Raw genomic sequence first — 20064 nt, forward strand, 5'->3', positions numbered from 1 at the left:
TGGGAATTGAACTCAGGACCTCTGGAAGAGCAGTCAGTGCTCTTAACCTCTGAGCCATCTCTCCAGCCCCCCCAGATTAGTTTTGATTGTATTTCTGACATTGAGTTTATTAGGAATTTCAAAAACATACACCTAATTGATATATCCTTTAGTCTTTTCTCACATAGTTTTTGGGTTCTTTCAGGAGAGTTGGCACTTGACTTATGCTAGCTATGTCACACACAAGCGCAGCCCAGGTCTTATTCTGGCCATGTTCAGTCTGATGGAAATACAAATATTTAAGGGCATCGACAGCCATGGGGACCAACCATTGATGCCCCAGTGTCATAGAATCACAGTAGGGCTCTATTTTGGGCTGTTATAGGAAACTTTAAACTTTATCAGTGGAGGTAAAAATTTGTCACTGTCTGGATGAATGGCAATACTACAGGCAGAGGAATAATGCCATTAACTGGTAAAATGTCACAGCCCCACAGAAAGCACCAAGAAAAGCAGTGCAGTTGATTGGTGGGCATGGGGAGTGTGGCGTGAAAGGAGACCTTTATTAGCAACATTTTTCCTTGTCTCATTACATCATCAATAAATATTTCATTATTGAATCCCATGGCTCTTAGGTGCTGTCACCTCAGTGAATGATTGATCTAAGCATACTATCTATTGGGTATGCTTTTCTTGAAATGAAGATTGTATAAGCTGGAGGAGATGGAATCAGAATGGACACACATTGTTCTTTCTTTTCTCCAATTCAACACATGTATCTTTACATTTTTGTATTACAAAGTTATTTGAGAAAATCTGAAGAATTGCATTTATCGGAAAACACTTTTTGCATTGATTTTAACATGTAGCACCCACACATTAAATAATCGAAAAGCTCTCAACACTTGTCTAATGCCTTGTCTCAGAACCCGGCTACCTTATGAATTCTTTTTTCAACACTAAGTCCCCTTCCAGTACTTGACACCTACCTTTGTCAGTGAGAAGATTGTCTTTGGTCTGAAATACATAATATTCCTGGAAAGTATTTAAAGTTAAACACAACGACAACATCTCTATTTCAATATGCACACAACCCTAGCTAGCAGCTGAGTATCTTTACCTATTGCCTTTACTTTAAAAGCTCAGATAAAATGATATTAGATCTAGTGTACAGCAACTGTTGATATCAACACACATAATATTAATCTTTGAAAGATGTGTCTGAAGGTAAAGCCCTTTGCATGATTGAATATCTTAGTATCCTTGATCCATTTGCCTTGACAGAAAACTCCAAGAGTCACATCTTCAAGGTTCTTCTGCTGTGTTCCTGTCTTATATTCAAGTCCCTCAGCCTCAGGCTTAATGTAAGCCTGGCAAAGGGAATATCACTGGACAAGAAAGCAGAAGTAACTGACTACAGCTTTGACCACACAATTTTAAGGGGGTCATTAAAATGTTATCAAAACACGCAGGTACACATATTCACGCATACTGACTTATGTTGGCTGGGGTTCAAAGGCTTTAGAAGCTATACAAGAAATCTCTTTGGTTTTTATCTTTAACATTTGCACTGGGCTCCTGTGTCATGTCCTGGTCCCTTAGTCTCAGGCTTATTATGAGAGCTAAGTATAGTTGAGCAAGCAAGTGGAAACCAACTGGCTAGTTCCACAGCTGCTTGTGGAGTTTCAGTGGGGATTATTAAATTGTTGCAATGCATGTGTAAACACCCATGTGTAAACAGAGACAATCATGGAAAAAGGCAATTATTCAAGCTACCAAGACAGAAATTTCTTCTAAAAATTAAAATTTATTCTGCCTACCAAGGCAGAAATTTATTCTAAAACTTAAGAAGCTCTTTGTTAAAACATTCCAGTTCATATGTCTAAAAATAGTTCAGTGTCAACTCTGTCTTTAGAAGTACGAAATATTGTATATTTGAATGGCCATATTTCTTTTTTAAAATCATTTTTATGTGCATTGGTTTTTTTTGCTTGCATGTACATTTATGTGAGGGTGCCCGACCCACTGGAATTGGAGTTGTAGATGAGCTACATGAGCTACCACATGGGTGCTGGGAATTGAACCTGGGTTTTCTGGAAGAGCATCTAGTGATCTTAACCACTGAGCCATCTCTCTAGCCCCTAATTGCCCATATTTCTTTCATGGATAAAGTCAAGACGTTAGAAAAACATAATTAGACCTCAAGCACTTTTGTACCATTTAATTTCCTCATCAAGCAGAGAATAATATGACTCTTGAGTCTGGATGTCCACCTCTCCCGGGCGCCACTGAGGAGACTTAGAAAGGCATGCCTACCAATTCTTTCCCATCATCATGCCGTATAAACCAGCACTTTGGGGAGAACTAGACAGAACTAAGTTTGCAAGTGGCAACACAGACAGCAACTGTCCACACAATAACACCTGCTTTGTACTAATGTACGGCTCCTCACAATTGGGTGGTAAGATACAGTGCCCTGGAACACAGTTGAGATGTGAATCTTTGGTTGTTGTTTTTCCAAAGGCTGTGAAGTCAGCTTTCCCAGAGGGATCAAGGGTAAATGAATCCTTAGCCCTGCTTTTCCTATTTCTGCTATCATGTGGCAACATAAATGAAAAGCAGCAGATACAAAGAGAAGATAAGGACCAATACAGGGTAGAGAAAAGTGTGACCTTGCAAAAAAGCATATTTTAGATAATCACTATTCCCACAAAGTATAGAAGATTTTTATTTACTTGTCTTATTGTGCCAAAATCCCTAACAAAAGTAACTTGAAGAAGGAAGGATATGTTGGAAAGTCATGGAAGTAAGGAATAAGCAAAAATGCAAAATCTGGGGCTGGATAATAATAATAAAAATATAAAAAATATAATAATAATAATAGCAGCAAACAATAGCATTATTCCTGGATCTACATTTGATTCCCAGAACCCACACAGAGGCTCATGACCATCTGTAACTTCAGCCCCTGGGGATCCAATGGCCTCTTCTCGCTTCTGTGGGCACACACATACAGATGTTGCACAGATGTAACAGGTAGGCAAACACTCATATACATTAAATAAATAAATACACAAACAAAATAAATTTCTGGGGCTACAGAGATGACTCAGTGTTTAAGAGCACATATTAACTAATCTGGAGGATTTGAGTTCAATTCCTAGCATCCACATTAGTTAGCTCACAACTACCTGAAAATGCAAGCTGCATGGGGATCTGACTCCTGTGGTTTCTGCAAGCACCTGCACTTATGGACACACACACACACACACATACACACACACACACACACACACACTATATGTATATAAAATTCAAAACAATAAAAATGGAATACTCATCTAGAGGATAATTGCTTTTTGGCCTTGGGTGACTAAGATTGACTTTTAATACATATAACTGATAATGAGAATATTGGTGGTCCATTGTCATGGATATTTTACCTATTTTTTTATGGTGGTTGTAGCTATTCTGGTTTTATATTATTATATTACCTTTTAAAAACAATTTATTTTCTTTTATTTTACGTGCATTGGTGTTTTGCCTGCTCATATGTCTGTGTGAGGATACCAGATCTCCTGGAACTGGAGTTACAGACAGTTATAAAGTGTCATGTGGGTGCTGGGAATTGAACCCTGGTCTTCTGGAAGAACAGTCAGTGCTCTTAACTGCTGAGCCATCTCTCCAGCCCCATCATATCATCTTTTTAAACTTAAATTTTGTCTTACTTTATTTACTTGAGACAGGGTCTGATTATGTAGCCCTGACTGCCGTGGAATGTGCTATGTAATTCCGTTGGCCTGGAGCTCATAGAGATCTGACTGCTTCTTCCTCCAGAGCATGTGATTAAAAATGTGCATCATTGTGTCTGACTGTTCTTGTTTTTTTCATTAAGAATAGTATTTGATAATTTAATAATGCACATAACATTACGATTATGAGCATCCATTCCCTCTTATCTCCCTTCCACCCCTGTCAACTACACTATAAATTCCATTTTCCACATTTGTGCCTTTTGTTTCATGACCTATTAAGTTTAACCTAGGTCATTTGCATGATTGTCAGTGTCAAGCATCTATCAGAGCCTGGTGGACTCACCAGGGTGCACATAAACAAAGACAGTGACTTCCTCTCCTTCTACCACCCATGAGACCCAATAGTTTCCTAGGGAGGGGTAATGTTCCATGATCCCCACCACACCCACCCCAGTTTATGGCTGGCTGTTGGCAGGACCAATAATGTTCTAGACTCGTGCAAGGAATAGCAGTTGCTGCCTTTGCCTTATGATTGAAATTGTTGTGCCTTAGCTAGAAGGCAGCATTTTTTTCAGCTTTTCTTCCCCTCATTGGCTTTTACCTTCTTTCTGCTCCCTCCCTCTTCTGTGATGCTCCCTTAACTTTAAAGGGTGGTATAAATGACCCATTTAAAGCTGAGACTTCACCTGCCACTCATTCTCAGCACATTGAGAAGCCATGAATCCCTGCTCCTTACTGCTCACTGGAAATAGATTCTTCTCTGATCATGATTAGAGGAGCAGTTGTCTATGGATATAAACAAAAACATTTAGAAGGGAGTTTAACATGTCAAATCAGCAAAGCATTAGTAGTTTTTCCACTCTCAGGGCCTATGATTACCTACACTTGGGTTTTGACCAGGTTTGCAATACCATGTAGGAATCCCTCCTTGTTCAAACCAGGAGAGGTTGGTTACTTTGGCAACAGCCTCGCCACTATTGTATGAGCGGGCACGTCTTGATTGGCAGGCTAGTGTTTTAGGTTGCAGGCTTCAATGTTGTATAAGACTGTTAAGTTTGCTCCTCTAGAAGCATCCACATCACTTTCTTGTATTATGTGCAGTAGGCAGCAGGGGCTGATCTTGTAGTTCAATTCCAGATTGATTTCACTGTGTCCTACGATCTTGGTGCATGCTGTATGCAGCAAAAGGATCATACCATGTAGTCATGGTGGGCAAACAAGGGGAATGTTAATGTCCTGTGTTGTTTTGGGAGCCTCTGAAGCTGTCCTAGTCTAACGCAAGGGGAGATACTTTGCAGCTGGAACTGGGATATTCACTTCATCACTCATGGCTTCTGGAATTGGCAGTATTTACCCATGTAGGGTCCCTCTGTTCAAACTTAAAATGTGTTTTGAAAATTAGGTTATAGACTTACAGGTATCATTATATTCTCTTGTATATTTAGTTTGGTTTCTATCCACCTTACCTTTTCCTTCATCCATCTTATCTTCTTCCCTGTTGAAAGGAGGCCACTTGTTGGTTCCTGACTGCTCAGACCTGAAATAATCACACAGAAACTATATTATTTAAATCACCGCTTGGCCCATTAACTCTAACTTCTTATTGGCTAACTCTTATATCTTAATTTAACCCATTTCTAGTAATCTGTGTATCACCATGAGGCTGTGGTTTACCAGCTAAAGTTCTGGTGTCTGTCTCCAGTGGGGCTACATGGCTTCTCCCTGACTCTGCCTTCTTCCTCCCAGCATTCAGTTTAGTTTTCCCCACCTACCTCTATTCCCTGCACAGGCCCAAGACAGTTTATTAACAAATGGTATTCACAGAATACAGGGAGAATCCCACATCACTTCCCCATTTAAGCCTCATTAGCCCAGGATGCCCCTTCTAATTTCATTTCTACCATATATCTCTCTTTAGGATGCTTTCTCTCCATTTCCTCAAACTGGATCTTTTGTGGTCTGTAGAAACATTTCAAATTAAACACGAAGATAAATTAAAATACACATATAAAAGAGTAAGAGAATGTAATCTTTGTCTCTCTGGGTCTGGGTTACTTCACTAAGTGTAACGTTTTCCAGTCATCTCCATTTCTCTGAACATTACATTATTTCTTCATGGTTGGATAAAATTCCAGGGTGTAAATGTGCCACATTTTTATTATCTGTTCATCATTTAGTGGGCGTCTAGGTTGAGTCCATTTCCTAGCTAGAGGGAAGTAAAGAACATGGATGTGCAGGTGTCTCTATTGTAGGGCAGAGAGTATGTGTCTGGGAGTGGTACAGCTGGGTCATATGGCAGATCTATGTCTAGCTTTTTGATGGATCTCCACACTGATTTCCAGAGTGATGGTACCAGTTTACACTTCTACCAGCAGTTAGTAAGGACTTCCCTACTTTGTTTCAGTAGTTGTCACTTGATATCTTTTTTCTTTTCGTTTTTTTAAAAAACTCCTTATTGATGCTTTATGAATTTCACATCATGCACCCCAGTCCCACCCATCTCCCCGTTCCTCTGTATCTGCCCTCCACCCTTGTAAAACTCCCCCAACAAACAAATGAAATCTCGCTATGGAACTTGCAGTGTGTCACAGTGTGTCACACAGTATACTCTTTTGCCCATATAGCTTTCCTTGCAAATGTTCATTGCAAAGAGTCATTGGTCTGGTTCAAGACCTTTGGTTTCTGCTACACTATCAATATTGGATCCTTTCTGGGACTCTCCTTTTGATATCCTGTTGATGCCCTGTGTCATGGAGATCCTGCAGTTTTGGTTCTTCAGGGCTGGCCCCTTCACATGCTCTAGCAATTCTTAGATGGGGTAGATGGTAGCTGACTTGGTCAGCCTGCCTGTTTTTCTGTGCCTGTTCCACTCGGGCCAGCTCTCCTGCTTTGTCCAGGCCAAGGGCAGGGCCAGCACTTGAGAGCTGCAGTGGGCGAGGGGTGGGCCATCTCTCCCACTTTCAGGTAAGCTCCGATGCATGTATAGCTAGTAAGGTTTCTTTCCCATCATGTATGCAGCCTCTTCACTCAGTTGCCATTTCTTTTGCTTTACAAAAGTTTTTTTAATGTAAAAAATTTCAATGTATTAAGTGCTTTTTTTATTTCTTAAGTAACCAGAGTCTTATTAGAAAGTCTTTGCCCCTTTATTTCTGTTTTTATTAATTTCAGTGCTCAGTTTATTTCCTGCCATCTGGAAAGGGCATTTCATGGTCAGGTGAAAGCCTGGCATGATGGAGGAAGGTCATTGGTTGATTAAATAAAGAAGCTGCTTGCCCTGATAGGTTAAAACATAGATGGGAGGAGTAAACAGAACAGAACTCTGGGAGGAAGAGGAAGTGAGCTCAGAGACTCGACAGCTCTCCTCTTGGGGGCAGACGCCTCAGAGAGACACGATGCTCCACTCTTGCGGGCAGAGGCTCCTATTACTACACTGGCACAAGGGGATCTCCCAGGAATCTACAAGAAAGATTCCAGCTTAGACTCCTAGCAATAGAAGATATGTAGCCTGAACTGGCAATTTCTTGTGACCAGACTGGTCCCTAGCCAACAGTCATCAGAAGGGAGTCATCTAGCAACTGATGGAAACAGTTGCAGTTCCCACAGCCAAACATTACACGGAGTTTGGGGGATCATGCAGAAGAGGAAGAGAAAGGATTGTAGGAGCAAGAGGAGTAAAGGACACAAGAAAACTCACAGAATCAGCTGACCTGGGCCCATCTGAGTTCACAGAGACTGAACCGAAAACCAGGAAGCCTGCTTGGGAATAACCTAGGCCCTCTGCATATATATTACAGCTGTGTAGCGTGGTCCTCTTGCAGGACTTCTAACAGGAAAAGCAGGACTATCTCAGACTCTTTTACTGGCTATTGGGACCCTACTCCTCATACTGGGTTGCCTTGCCCATCCTTAATATCAGGGGAGGTGCTTAGTCTTACTACAACTTGATGTACCATGCTTTGCTGATATCCACGGGAGTCCTACCCTTTGCCAAACAGAAATGGAGGAATGGATTGGGGATGGGAACAGAGAGAGAACTGGGGGAGGGACTGGAGGACAAACTGCGGCCAAATAAATAGTAAATAAAGCTGTTTAAAAGAAAAGAAAGTCTTTATCTATGCCTCTATCTTCTTTTTTAAAACCTAGAAGCATTTTTATCTAGAAGTTTCATTAATTTTTTTTGTAGGGAAAGATCTTATATATAACCTACTTTATTTAATTGATAATATTTAATTCTTTCTTTTTGTTTTTGTTGGAAATATAATTCATCCGTTTATTTATTTTACATCCCAGTCACAGTTTTTCCTCCCTCCTCTCCTCCTAGTCCCAGCCCCTCAACTTCCCTATGCCCTCCCCCCCCTCATTCATTCCTCCTACATTTCTGTTCAGGAAGGGGCAGTCCTCCCACGGATATCAATAAAACATGGCATATCAAGTTGTAGTAAGGATAAGCACCTCCCCATGCAAGGCAAGGCAAGGTGACCCAATATGAATAGTGGGGTCCCAAAACCTGGTAAAAGAGCCGAAGACAGCTCCTGCTCCCACCTTTAGGAATCCAACGAGAAGATTAAGCTACACAGCTGCAACATATATGCAGAGGGCCTAGGTCAGTCCCAAGCAGGTTCCCTGATTGTTGGGTTCAGACTCTGTGAGCTCCTATGAGCCTAGCTTATTAGATTCTGAGGGTGGAAATATAATTCTTTGTTGATTGATATTTCCTGTTAGCAATCTGATTGCTTTCATTTTGTATTCTAATCAATTTCTGATGGGAATTCAGCTCTTAAAGTGATTGAATATCCCAAGTCATTTCTACCTGGGTATTTTCAGTATTGCCTTTTGGACAGTTTTATTGAGTGTAGTTTTGTTGGTTTGTTATTTAGTTTGCATAACTTCTTGAAGATATATCTACATCTATGTAAAGTTGGGAATTTCAGTCCATTGCTTATTTAAATATCCTTTTTTTCTTTCTCCTGTTACCTTTTGTTACTTTTTTTGACTCTTGTTTTGCATAGGTTGCTTTGCTTCATGGTATCTCACACTGTCTATGATTCTCTTTATTTCTCTTTACTCATCTCTTTTTTTCTCAGATTGTACAATTCATGATTTATTATTGTGACATACAGCAAGTACTAAATAATTGTTGACCGAAGCAAAGCTCCGAAAACTCAGTCACCAGCTATGTCTCCAGGATGATCTCACAGAGGCTTTCATCTCTGGTTTAGTACTTTACTTCACCGAATCTTTGAGTTTTGTGCTCATATCTATTTGATTCTTTACAGTGCTAATGTTATTTCACTTTGGAATCATTGCTATCTTCTCAATGAGCTTCAGTCACGTTCTCAGGTTTGTACAGCTGAGAAGACGTGATGCTGCATGTATATCTGAGTGGTTCTGTGGCATTCTCCCTGACCAGCTCTGGGCCAACGAAAAAGCTGCACATCTTTAATCTAATAAACTAAGGCAATAAAGTAAGATCATTCTGGAACCTGCATGGTTAGGCTCTTCAGAGATATTATGGGGGTGTGCCTGTCAACTTCAGACTATATAATTTCAATGGGCTTACTTTCAAGTTTCTTGACTTTTCTTCTGCCTGCTTAGCTGTGCAATTGAATCCTCACAGGGAACACCTCATTTCAGTCTTTGGATTCTGTTTTGATGTGCTTTGCATTTGTATAATTCATCAGCTGTGGAAAATTCTTAGCTATTATCTTCTAAAACAGTATTTCTTCATCTTCTCATTTTCTTCAGAAACTCTCCTTATGCTTAGCATTTATGAGCCTATTCACTTCCTCCTCCATGTTCATTCAGCAGCTTCCTGTGCGTTCTATCTCTGTCTATGTGTGATCCCTTTCGGTCCTCAGTTCATCAGAGTTTTCATTTCTAGATGCCTATTTTGTCCTTTTCACTCCTGTCTTCGCCGTTACTGTTCTACTGGTTCACATGCGTCCTAGTTCGCTTTCTGTTGCTGTGATAAAAACACTCTGACCAAAGGCAGCTTGCGGAGGAAAGGGTTGATTTGGTTTCCGTGTCTCAGTCACAGTCCACGGTTGAGGGAAGGACGGGCGGGAATTGAAGGTAGGAACCTGGAGATGGACTGAAGCGGAGACCATGGAGGGTTGCTGGCTTGTCCTTCATGGTTTGCTCAGTTTGTCTTTTTAAACAACTCTGGTCCATCTGCTCAGATGTTGCAGGGCCACAGTGGGCTGGGCCCGCCCACATCCATCATTGATTGTCAGTCCTCAGCAAGCATTGTCTCAGCCAGCATCTTCTCTTTCCAGATGATTCTAGCTTGTGTCAAGCTGATGAAAAGTAATCATAACGGCATTTTACAAAAATTCTTTAATTTTTCCCTCTAAAATTTATGTTTATGTTATTTAATTCATTATTCTAGTGCTTAAAGTCTTTGGTAGTAAAATTTATTCTGACCTGAACATCAGTGTTTGATATTACTTAATATGAATCCTTGCATAGTGTTCATATATACTGTCTTATCTGATGGGAGTACTCTCAGTATCTTCCTGTGGAAATAATGAAGTATTGGCTTTTCAGCTGCTTCCCATGGGGGAAACAATGCAATGTCAATATATACAGTGTTAATGTATTTCTAAATATAAGAAATACTAATTTCCAAAGCCTGCTTCTGATAAATTAAATATTATTTATTTAATATTTATAATTAATAATATTTAACATATTAATTATTAAACTGTGGATGTGATCCTGTATTATTAACAGTTATGATAATCACTATTATTAACTATTAGATGCATTTTACTGAATTTTTTACCCCAGTCTTCTCTGATACAATGATAGAGAAGGAAGGAGGAAATGCATTTTGCCCTTCTGTATATAACTACACTGAGTTCAGGCATCCAGGGCTTTTCGTATTTGCTAACAGTATAGGCTGATTGGAACTTAGAATGTTTCTACAAACACTACAAATAGTATTTGACTGCATTGTAATTATACTATTGTGTGCATGGATTTTAGCAATGTTTTTATTTTAATTCTAATTGTTGATTAAGACACATGAAACCTGATTGAATATAAAATCACAGCACTTTCTGACCCAGTCATTTCTATTTCATTTGGTTTCCATGAATATGTGTCTGTTCTATCAAGTTAAGTTGGGCAGTGGTGGTGCGTGCCTTTAAGTCCAGCACTAGGAGGCAGAGGCAGGTAGATCTCTGAGTTCTGAGTTGGAGACAGGAAGATTTCAGGGTATTTGAGGCTAGTTGGGCTACATAAAGAGTTCTGGAGCAAACAGGACTGCTGAATTAAACTTGTGTTAGAAAAAAAAAACAAAATCCAAAGCAAAACCTTAAAGTATTATTGTAGTGTGCAATGATCTTCTCTATGTATCTGTTTCTCCATAATTCACAGATTCCATTGAGATTTAATTGGTGATTTTATGAGACCATACTTGGCACACTGAAAATATACAGCAGAATTAGAACTGTTAGTTTGAGGTCTTTTGGATTGTTGAAGGCCACTGTGAGAAGAGAAATGATAAGTATAAAGAATAAATTTTATTTTACATACAAATGTTTTCAAATGTGGTGACAGGAAGGAGCTATTGGTCTTCTCTATTAGAAGGTTCAAGTCTTTTTCTTAGCCTCCTCATGGCTGACTTCATCTCCTGGTTCCTCAGAGTGTAGATCAAGGGGTTGAGCAGAGGGGAGATGACCGTGAAGGTGACAGAGATGGCTTTATCTGTAGGGAGGGCAGTGAACGGCCGGGCATAGACATAGATGCAGGGCACAAAGTGCAGGGTGACCACAGTGATGTGGGAGGTGCAGGTGGAGATGGCTTTCTTCCGTCCCTCTCCTGAATGAGACCGAAGCATCATCAGAATGACTGTGTATGATATCACCAACAACAAAAACCACAGAGTAGCAACCAGGCCATTGTTGGAAATCATCAGCAGCTCCAGAACAAAGATGTCTGTGCAGGCAAGTTTGATGACCTGGGGGACATCACAGTAGAAAGTGTCAAGAACATTGGGTCCACAGAAAGGAAGTGTCAGCAAGAGAGAAATCTGCACGATGGAGTGGATAAAGCCTCCCACCCATGAGGCCACTATTAACCCAATGCAACGGCCTCTGCTCATGATGGTCACATAATGGAGGGGCTTAGAGATGGCCACATATCGATCTAGAGCCATCACTGACAGAGAAAACACATCCACTCCTCCAATAAGGTGGAAGAAGAACATCTGAGTGAGGCAGCCATTGAAGGAGATGCTCTTCCTGTCTGAGAGAAGGTCCACCAGGACCTTGGGTGCAGTGATGGAGGAAAAGCAGATGTCAGCAACAGACAAATTCCTAAGCAAGAAGTACATGGGGGTGTGAAGGCGCGGCTCACAGGTCACGGTGACCATGATGAGAAGGTTCCCCAGCAGAGTTGTCACATACACCATGAGAAGGAAAAGGAACAGCAGCACGCTGACTTCACGACTCTGGGTCAGGCCAAGGAAAATAAGTTCTTTGACCCTGGTGTAGTTTTCCATCCCCATTAAATCAGTGTCTTTCTGAACTGTTTTATTTCAAGCCTCTGCGTGTTTATCTTGCTTTTGTAAGATCCTAGGATGAAATTGAATTATGCTTTTTCATAGTGCTTAAAGTGATCAAGTCTTCTGCATTTTAAATATTGTAATTAGTTTCGTAATCAAATGAAATTACCACCCACAAAAGAGTTATTATTTCCCTACAGAACAATGTTAGGAAAGAAAATATATTAAGTATTGACACCTAAGCATCATCTTCTAAAAAGAAAACATTACTGAGATACAGTTTAATGCTTTATCAGGGGTTCTCTGCTTTAATAAATTTTATTCATGTTTCTTGGTCAGTTATCTTACTATGGTGGTTGCAAGTTGACTTTTTAAGAACATAGTGCCATATTCAGGTTCCTTTGTTTGTTCCCATTGTGTTGACACTGTTATTAATTTTCTACATTATACAGATCACATTTGGACAAAGGACACGTGGAAGTTTTGGATATCTGAAACACAATTTTTTTTTTCTCTAAAAGGAGAGCCATACTTATAGAGAGGGAGGGAGTTTGAACACTGTGTATTAGGACAGTGTAGCACTGAATTTACTCCTTCATATTCTGCCACTGATTAGCTGGGTGGTGGGGGTTCTGAATTATCCACTGTGGATTCTATGGACAATACTGATCTGAGCAATCAGGGAAAAGGAGGAAGCTGGGTCAAGGGGGGGACTCACATGGAAGGCCAGAGGATTAAAGAAGGATGTAGCTTCCTGTGACTTACTGTGGGTTCCCAATTTCAGCCTTTGCCAAAGGAAAGGCACCGACTGGAGATCTGTTTCCCTCTCCTGTTGTGGTCCTCACTCTCCTCTCCTGTCTACATCATCATCATCATCATCATATCCATTTGTAGATTGCTGAGGAAGAGCCACTGTGGAGTTAGGGTTTTTGGACAATCTTCTCATCTCAAAGATGGAGGTATCCTGTGAAGGGCTCACTTGTGTATTCCTATGAAGAAGGGGATTTTAATTATTTCTAGTAGTTGAAGAAAGGTGAACTATTTCCCCCAAACTCAATGCACTGCTACATTGTGAAAGTACAATTCAGTATGATTATGTTTGTTTCCAAAGCCATTAGTACAACAGCAATTGTACAGAAATTCAGCAGGATTGTGTTATTTCTTCAAGTCAATTTTAAGAGTTAAAGATAGTAGAAAAAAGTCTCAAATGAGTTACTTGTTTAAAGAATTGTAAAGTTTCCAGGTAAATCTGGAGTTAGCACAAAAACACCCTCGTGTATTACAAATCTGTAGGAGGAGTTCCTGTAAGGCTGGAGAGCAGACCATGTTCAGAAAATGGAGCCAGACTCCCTCAAGTTAGGTTCAGTTGCATTCCTCACTCTGAATTGATTAGGAATTTCAGAGGTAAACATTTAGCCCTTTGGTCCTTTCTCACACATTTGTGGTGCTTACAGCACTGCGGGGTTGGACTTACGTTCACAATGTAGACACAAGTGCAGTGAAGTTTTCCTCTGGAAAAATGTTCAGTCTGGTGGAAACACAGGTATTTAAGTCAATCCACAGCCATGGGAGCCATAGCAGCGTTCTATCTAGGGCTGGTGTGGGAAGGGTTTCTAGAGGAGGCAAAGATTGTCACAGTCTGGAAGAAAAACAGAGGTGGAAAACCAACACCAGTTAGTGGTGAAATGGCACAGCCATGCAGAGAACACAAAAAGCAGTGCAGTCCATCAGTGTAGGGAGTGCACAGAGAAGGGACTTTTCTGGGAAGCAGACCGTTCCTTCAGTCATCACCTCATTCAGACATATTTCATTCTCAGTTGCATTCCATGCTTCTTAGATATTGTTTGATAAACTAATGAGTGATTTAAGCCCACTACCTCCTACATCTGTATTTCATGCAAGCAGGCTTGCATAATCAGGAGGATATAGAAACAGAATGGATGTGTATTGTCCCTCCCCTCCAACTTCAGGCTATATGGTTTTACATATTGTTACAGGGACATTTGAAAACATCTGGCTGAAGAATCTCATTTGACAGAAACTCCTTACATTGGTTTTAACATGCAGCAGCGACTCAGGAAGCAATTGAAAGACTCTCAACAAATTCCAAATGACTTATATATACTGCATCACAATTCTACATCCTTTTAAATACATTCGTACTACCAATACTTGACACCCACCTCTGTTGTGCTCGTCAGTGAGATGATCATCTTTGGCCTGAAATATGTGATATCCCTAGAAAATATTCAAAGTCAACCTTGTTAAACATAATCAATGACAGCATTTGAATTTCAACAATCCAACCTTACTGTTAGATAGCTAGCTACTAAACATCTTTACCTGTTATCTTTGATCCTAAAACTTCAAGTGGAAATCATATGCTATTTGGTGCAGCATTCAACAGCATTAATTTTTGAAAAAAAATGTACTAGTGAAGATTTCATTGTCCTTGCTTCATTTTCAGGAGAGGGATGGCAAACTCAAGGATTTGCCTATTTAAGGTTCTTGAACTTAGACAGTGTTTCTGTCTTATGCTCAAACCCCTTAACCTCAGGCTTAATGTAAGAATGACAAAGGGAATGTCATTGGGCAGGGAAGTAGTTGTAACTGGTTCTGGTTTTGATGATGTGGTTTCAATGGGACTCATTAAAATGCTATCAAAACTCGCGTGCACACGCACACACACATCGACACATTTTGGCTGGTGTCCAAATTCCTGAGAGGCCATAGAAGAGACTATTTGATTTGTATATTCAACATTTTGTCCTGGGATCATGTATTGTATCCTGATCCCTTAGTCTCAGGCCTATTATGAGAGTTAGAAAGAGGGTAACTGTCAGGCAAGAATGTGGAATTGAAGTGGCGAGTTTCACTGGTGGTGATGAAATTACCACTGGTAGTGGTAATTATTAAGTTGTTGTTGACAGATATACTGGTATATAAAGAAACAGTGACCTGTTATGGAAAAACCCCACTACAATGTCTGTGTCCAGGTTGTCTAATGACAGGAGAGCAATCAAATCCATCCCCACATTTCCAGTTTATTCTGCTCTGATAAAGCATGCCAAACACATATCTAAAAGCTTCTGGGCCCCTTTTCATCTTCCCAAAAGCATGAAAGATGTGCATTTGAATATGTATATCCTTGTAACATGAAAACAAGCTGTGAAGAACTTAGAAAGATTGGACCTCTAGTGGTCTCATAACTCTTCACACCAAGCAGAAAACAATAGAGGCTCCCGAACCTATTTGTTGCTATTTCTAGGGTTATGAACTCTGTTCCCTTACAGTGATTCAGGGTTAGACAGCCATTTAGTTTGACTTTTTAATTTCTTTTCCAGACATTTATCTAGTGTAGTTAATGAAGAGCAACTGTTATGAAGAAAGGAGCAGGATCAATACAGGTAGAAGAGGCAAGGGTACCCTTGTCAAAATGATTAGTGGTTTCACAAATGGAGCATAGTAAGACAGGAGAGGGGCCTTTGGGCCATGTAATACATCTTGTTGAAGAAGAATTTGAATAAACATGCCATTATATTTATTATGTAAGAATAGCATTTGAAGATAAAAATAAAATTGTAACAAAGCCATGGTCACATAGTCGCCAGAACCATTTTCACCTGGGTGGCCATGCCTTCCTCCCAGAGCCAGGATGTTGTTTGGGCCTAAAGTGATGCCAAGGGCCATGTCTGGGTCCGTGGTCCAGCAGCAGCTGGGGTCTATGCTGATGTCTGTGATCCGTGTCCCCTCAGGAGGCCTTAGGAAGCATGTGAGATGAAATCAGAGAGTTATGCTGATCTGGCCCCGCCCCTTCACCGCCCTAAGAAAACTGATGCTACCTGTCCCTGGCCACTACAACCAGAGAATTGGCCCTTGCACTTGAGAGAGAGGGCCCCCACCTCTCACCAGAGGTGAAGATGAATCTTCCCTGAGGGCACACATATAGGGGGAGCTAACTTCACTCCTGCACTCGAGGTGGGTGGCTCCGGCGGCTCAATATGACCCAACAGGGCCTTGGGTTTGACCCACCCTAGAATCTACCCCATCAGGGTCCTGCTGAAGCTCGTGAAGGGACTGGCTCTGTGGAGCAATACCCTCAAGATCTCCAAGACTCGGTTCAGCCATAGAATACGCCCAGAGGAACTCTAGTGAGGATCCAGTGAGCAAAACCACAGACCTTGAATCAGACAGGTTACTCATTGCAATGAACATTCACCAGTCAAGCTCATGGGACAAAGAGGTATACTATATGACACACTGAAGCCTCCAATGCCATCAGGTTGGATGAAGAGGTGATGGAGAGGCAGAAAAGAAGGAGAAGCAGAGATTTTTCTGAGTGTGACTTTTGTTTTATTGAGTTTTTTTTTTGTTCTTGCTTTTGTTTGCTTGCTTACTTTGCTTTGTTTTCTTTCGTGGGGGGCACGGCAGGGAGGAGGAGGGATATAGGGGGACCGGGAGGTGAACAGAATTGGGGTGCATACTGTAAAACTCCCAAAGATTCAATAAAGTTACAAAAAAAATTGGAACAATAAATAAACAAATACGAAACAGGAACTACCATTCAACCAAATAGGAATCAGCAATGTTATAGGAACTCTGGAGTATCTAGCCTATATTCAGCATGCAGAACACATACAATTTAGTGTTCATCCGATAGTGACATCACTGAAGCCTGGGGATATAGCTCATTTGGTAGAGGAATACTTCTCCAGCATTCATGATGCCCTGCGTTCAGTTTCAAATACTGCATAAACTGGGTATTATGGTTCACACCTGTAATGCTAGCACTCCAGGTAGGAGACCAGGAGATTACCACCATCCTCCACAGCGCTGCGAGACAGAGACTAGCCTGAGCTACAGGACGCCTAATCTGCTTAATATGTCATTATTTCCTGTTTCCACACACCTGTAGGCACTAGGAATGAAACAGTTAGACAGACACATATCCCTCTGACATTCTAGTGGGAAGATAAAGGTATTTTAAGATAAATTAAATTAGTTGGATGTGATGACACACACCTTTAATCCTAGCACTTGGGAGGCAGAGGCAGGAGGATCTCTGTGAATTCAAGACCAGTCTGTTTTACATAGTGATAGGCAGGACTACATAGAGAGACCATCTCATAAAAAAAAAACAACAAAAAAAATAAATTGTGGAATTAACTTAGATGATAAGACATAAACAAAACAAACCAGAATTAAAAATAGAAAGCAACTTAGTAGTGACGTATTCTTCCTTCTTAAAAAAACTTGCTTTTTATTTGTTCTTTGGGTCTTTCACATCATACATCTCCATCCCATTCATTTCCTGTCACTTCGTATCTGCCCTCTGCCCTTGTAGCATGTCCCCCCCCACAATATAATTTAAGAGAAAAAAGGAAAAAGAAAAGAAAAAAAGGGGGAAAGTCTCATTGTGGGGGCCTCGAACCAGACCAACGAATGACTCTGCGATGAACACATGTGTTAGGAGCCATGCAGCCTAGTCTCCGCTACCTGTCTGATAGGATTCCTCAGGGCAAAACACCTGTGGACATGGACTCTCAGTTGACATTATATTGCAGATTCTTTGGGCAGTTTTAGTTTTACTTTGTCAGTCACACATGCAACAGCTGTAATTTTTCCCTGAAATTCTGTCCTTTCTCTAATATTTTCCCTAAGATTCACCGGTGGCTAATGTTTCTCAAATCTCTTATCTGGAATGACTAACTACAGCTCCTAATCCTGGAAACTTTTCTGACTCAATAGATACAGTTGGGTACATATGAGAAAACAACCCTTGGAACATTAACCACGCTCACAGTTCTGGAAAGAAGAGTAGGGCATGCATACGCAGACTAGGAAAAAAGCCTCAGGAATGGATGTAGTGCATTGATGTTGAGAGTAAGTTCCCTGTGCACCAAGCATATAGAAGCAATGATAGGATCTAGTATATTCTGATGGGAATAATGTAATATAAAATATGGGATGGAGAGATCCATCTTTACCATACACAGGGCTTATGTTGATGAAAGAAGTATGGCATAGGGGGATGGAAAAAGAGTGCCTTATCAAAGTTTGCCTTTTACAGCGCGATTGAGACATGGAAACCTTTTGTACAAAAGGTAATTGTATAAAAACATATCTTGTAGACTTGAAAGAATTGTTTGGGGGTAGTTATATTTTGTTTGTAAGTCTAAAGATCAGAGTGCATAGTTAAGCCACTAGTTAGCCATAGAGGCCAGGCTGTGGTGGCACACACCTTTAATCCCAGTACTCGGAGACAGAGGCAGAAGGATCTCTGTGAGTTCAAGGCTACTCTCTCTACATGAAACTGCTCCAGTCTAAAAGAGAAACAAAGTCTGGTGGTGGTGGCTCACCCCTTTAATTCCAGTACTTAGGAGTCACATGCCTTTAATCCCAGCACTAGGGAGGTGGAGACAGAAAGGGATACGGCTGGGCAGAACGAGGAATACAAAGTGGAGGAGACAGAAGTTCAGGTGCCGTCTGAGGATTGCCCCTTTGATCTGAGCATTGATAGAGCATTGCCTGGCTACTCTGCTTCTCTGATATTCAGCATTAACCTGACTCTGACTCTGGGTTTTATTATTAATACCAATTAGAATTCGTGCAACATTTGGGTTTGAATATAGTTGTCCTTAAAGCATTGTGCCCATGCCTATTACTGTTTAACTTTGTAACCGCAAGAAGCTGCCAGCTCACATAAGTGCTGTAAGAGAAGGTGTGTCTGGCTTGATATTTAGTTAAGTCTGCAAAAATGCTAAACTCTCTGTCTAGAATAAGGCTATGCAGGGGGTGGGAAAGGATAAATGGGAACAATGAAGCCTTTCATTATGATTACAATGTATTTGGTGTAGGAGTTCCTTCTGTTTGTGTGTTCCTTTCATTGGTTAATGAATAATGAAACTGCCTTGGCCTAGTTGATGGTGCAGAACTTAGGTAGGCAGGGAAAACAGAATTGAATGCTGGGAGGAAGAAGGGAAGAGTGAGAGAAGCCATAGATCCTCCGCCTAAGATGGACACTGGTTAGAATCTCTGGTAAGCCACTGCGATACATAGATTAATGGAGATGGGTTAAACTAATATGTAAGAGTTAGCCAATAAGAAGTTAGAGCTAATGGCCAAGCAGTGTTTTAATTAATACAGTTTCTGTGTGGTTATTTTGGGTGTAAGCTAGCTGGGCGGCCGGGGCAAACAAGTGGCCCCACTCCTTATAACATGTATTCCTTAAAATTTATTTCTTAAAGTCAAAAATAGGAGCCAATACTAAAACTGTTCATGTAAGCCTGGTAGAAAAAATGCAGTTAAAATATAAATAAAGACAACTCAAGATATTCAGGGCCACTTGAGCGCAATCTACTTGAGGGTCAGAATTGTCCTTGTGCCAAGGCCCCTTCCCCAGCTCAGAACCTGAGTCTGAGCTGAGGCTAGACCCCCACACACTTGCAAGTATTCTTTCTTTCTAAAGTATTTATTTTAAATTATGAATATGTGCACATGAGTGAGTGCAGGTGCCTGTGGACCCTGGAACAGCATCATACTCATCTAGAGCTCAAGCTATAGGGATCTGTGAGCTTTCTAATGTTGGTGCTGAGAACAGAACTCAAATCCTCTGCAAGAGTATCACTCACCCTTCACTGTGCCATCATGTTAGCCCCAACGCTAACTCTAAAAGGGTAGTGAAAGAGTGGCGAGCTTTACAAATATTTATTTACTTAATGACAGGGTGTGTGTGTGTGTGTGTGTGTGTGTGTGTGTGCAAGTAAATATGAATGTTAGACCCCTTGGATTTCTCCCTCAACAACATAGGATCTGGAAAAC

The 20064-nt window shown here is 40.7% G+C and overlaps 1 protein-coding gene across 1 annotated transcript; it reads right to left on the reverse strand.

Annotated features, from left to right (window-relative positions):
• Nucleotides 1-11304: 11304 nt before the first annotated feature.
• LOC101999230 (olfactory receptor 4D10-like) lies at nucleotides 11305-12246 on the reverse strand. The gene has a single exon (XM_005369702.1). It carries the CDS (start codon nucleotides 12244-12246, stop codon nucleotides 11305-11307), a length of 942 nt encoding a protein of 313 aa, XP_005369759.1.
• Nucleotides 12247-20064: the final 7818 nt, after the last annotated feature.

This window comes from Microtus ochrogaster, unplaced genomic scaffold, assembly GCF_000317375.1.
Source record: "Microtus ochrogaster isolate Prairie Vole_2 unplaced genomic scaffold, MicOch1.0 UNK56, whole genome shotgun sequence".
Taxonomy (NCBI): domain Eukaryota; kingdom Metazoa; phylum Chordata; class Mammalia; order Rodentia; family Cricetidae; genus Microtus; species Microtus ochrogaster.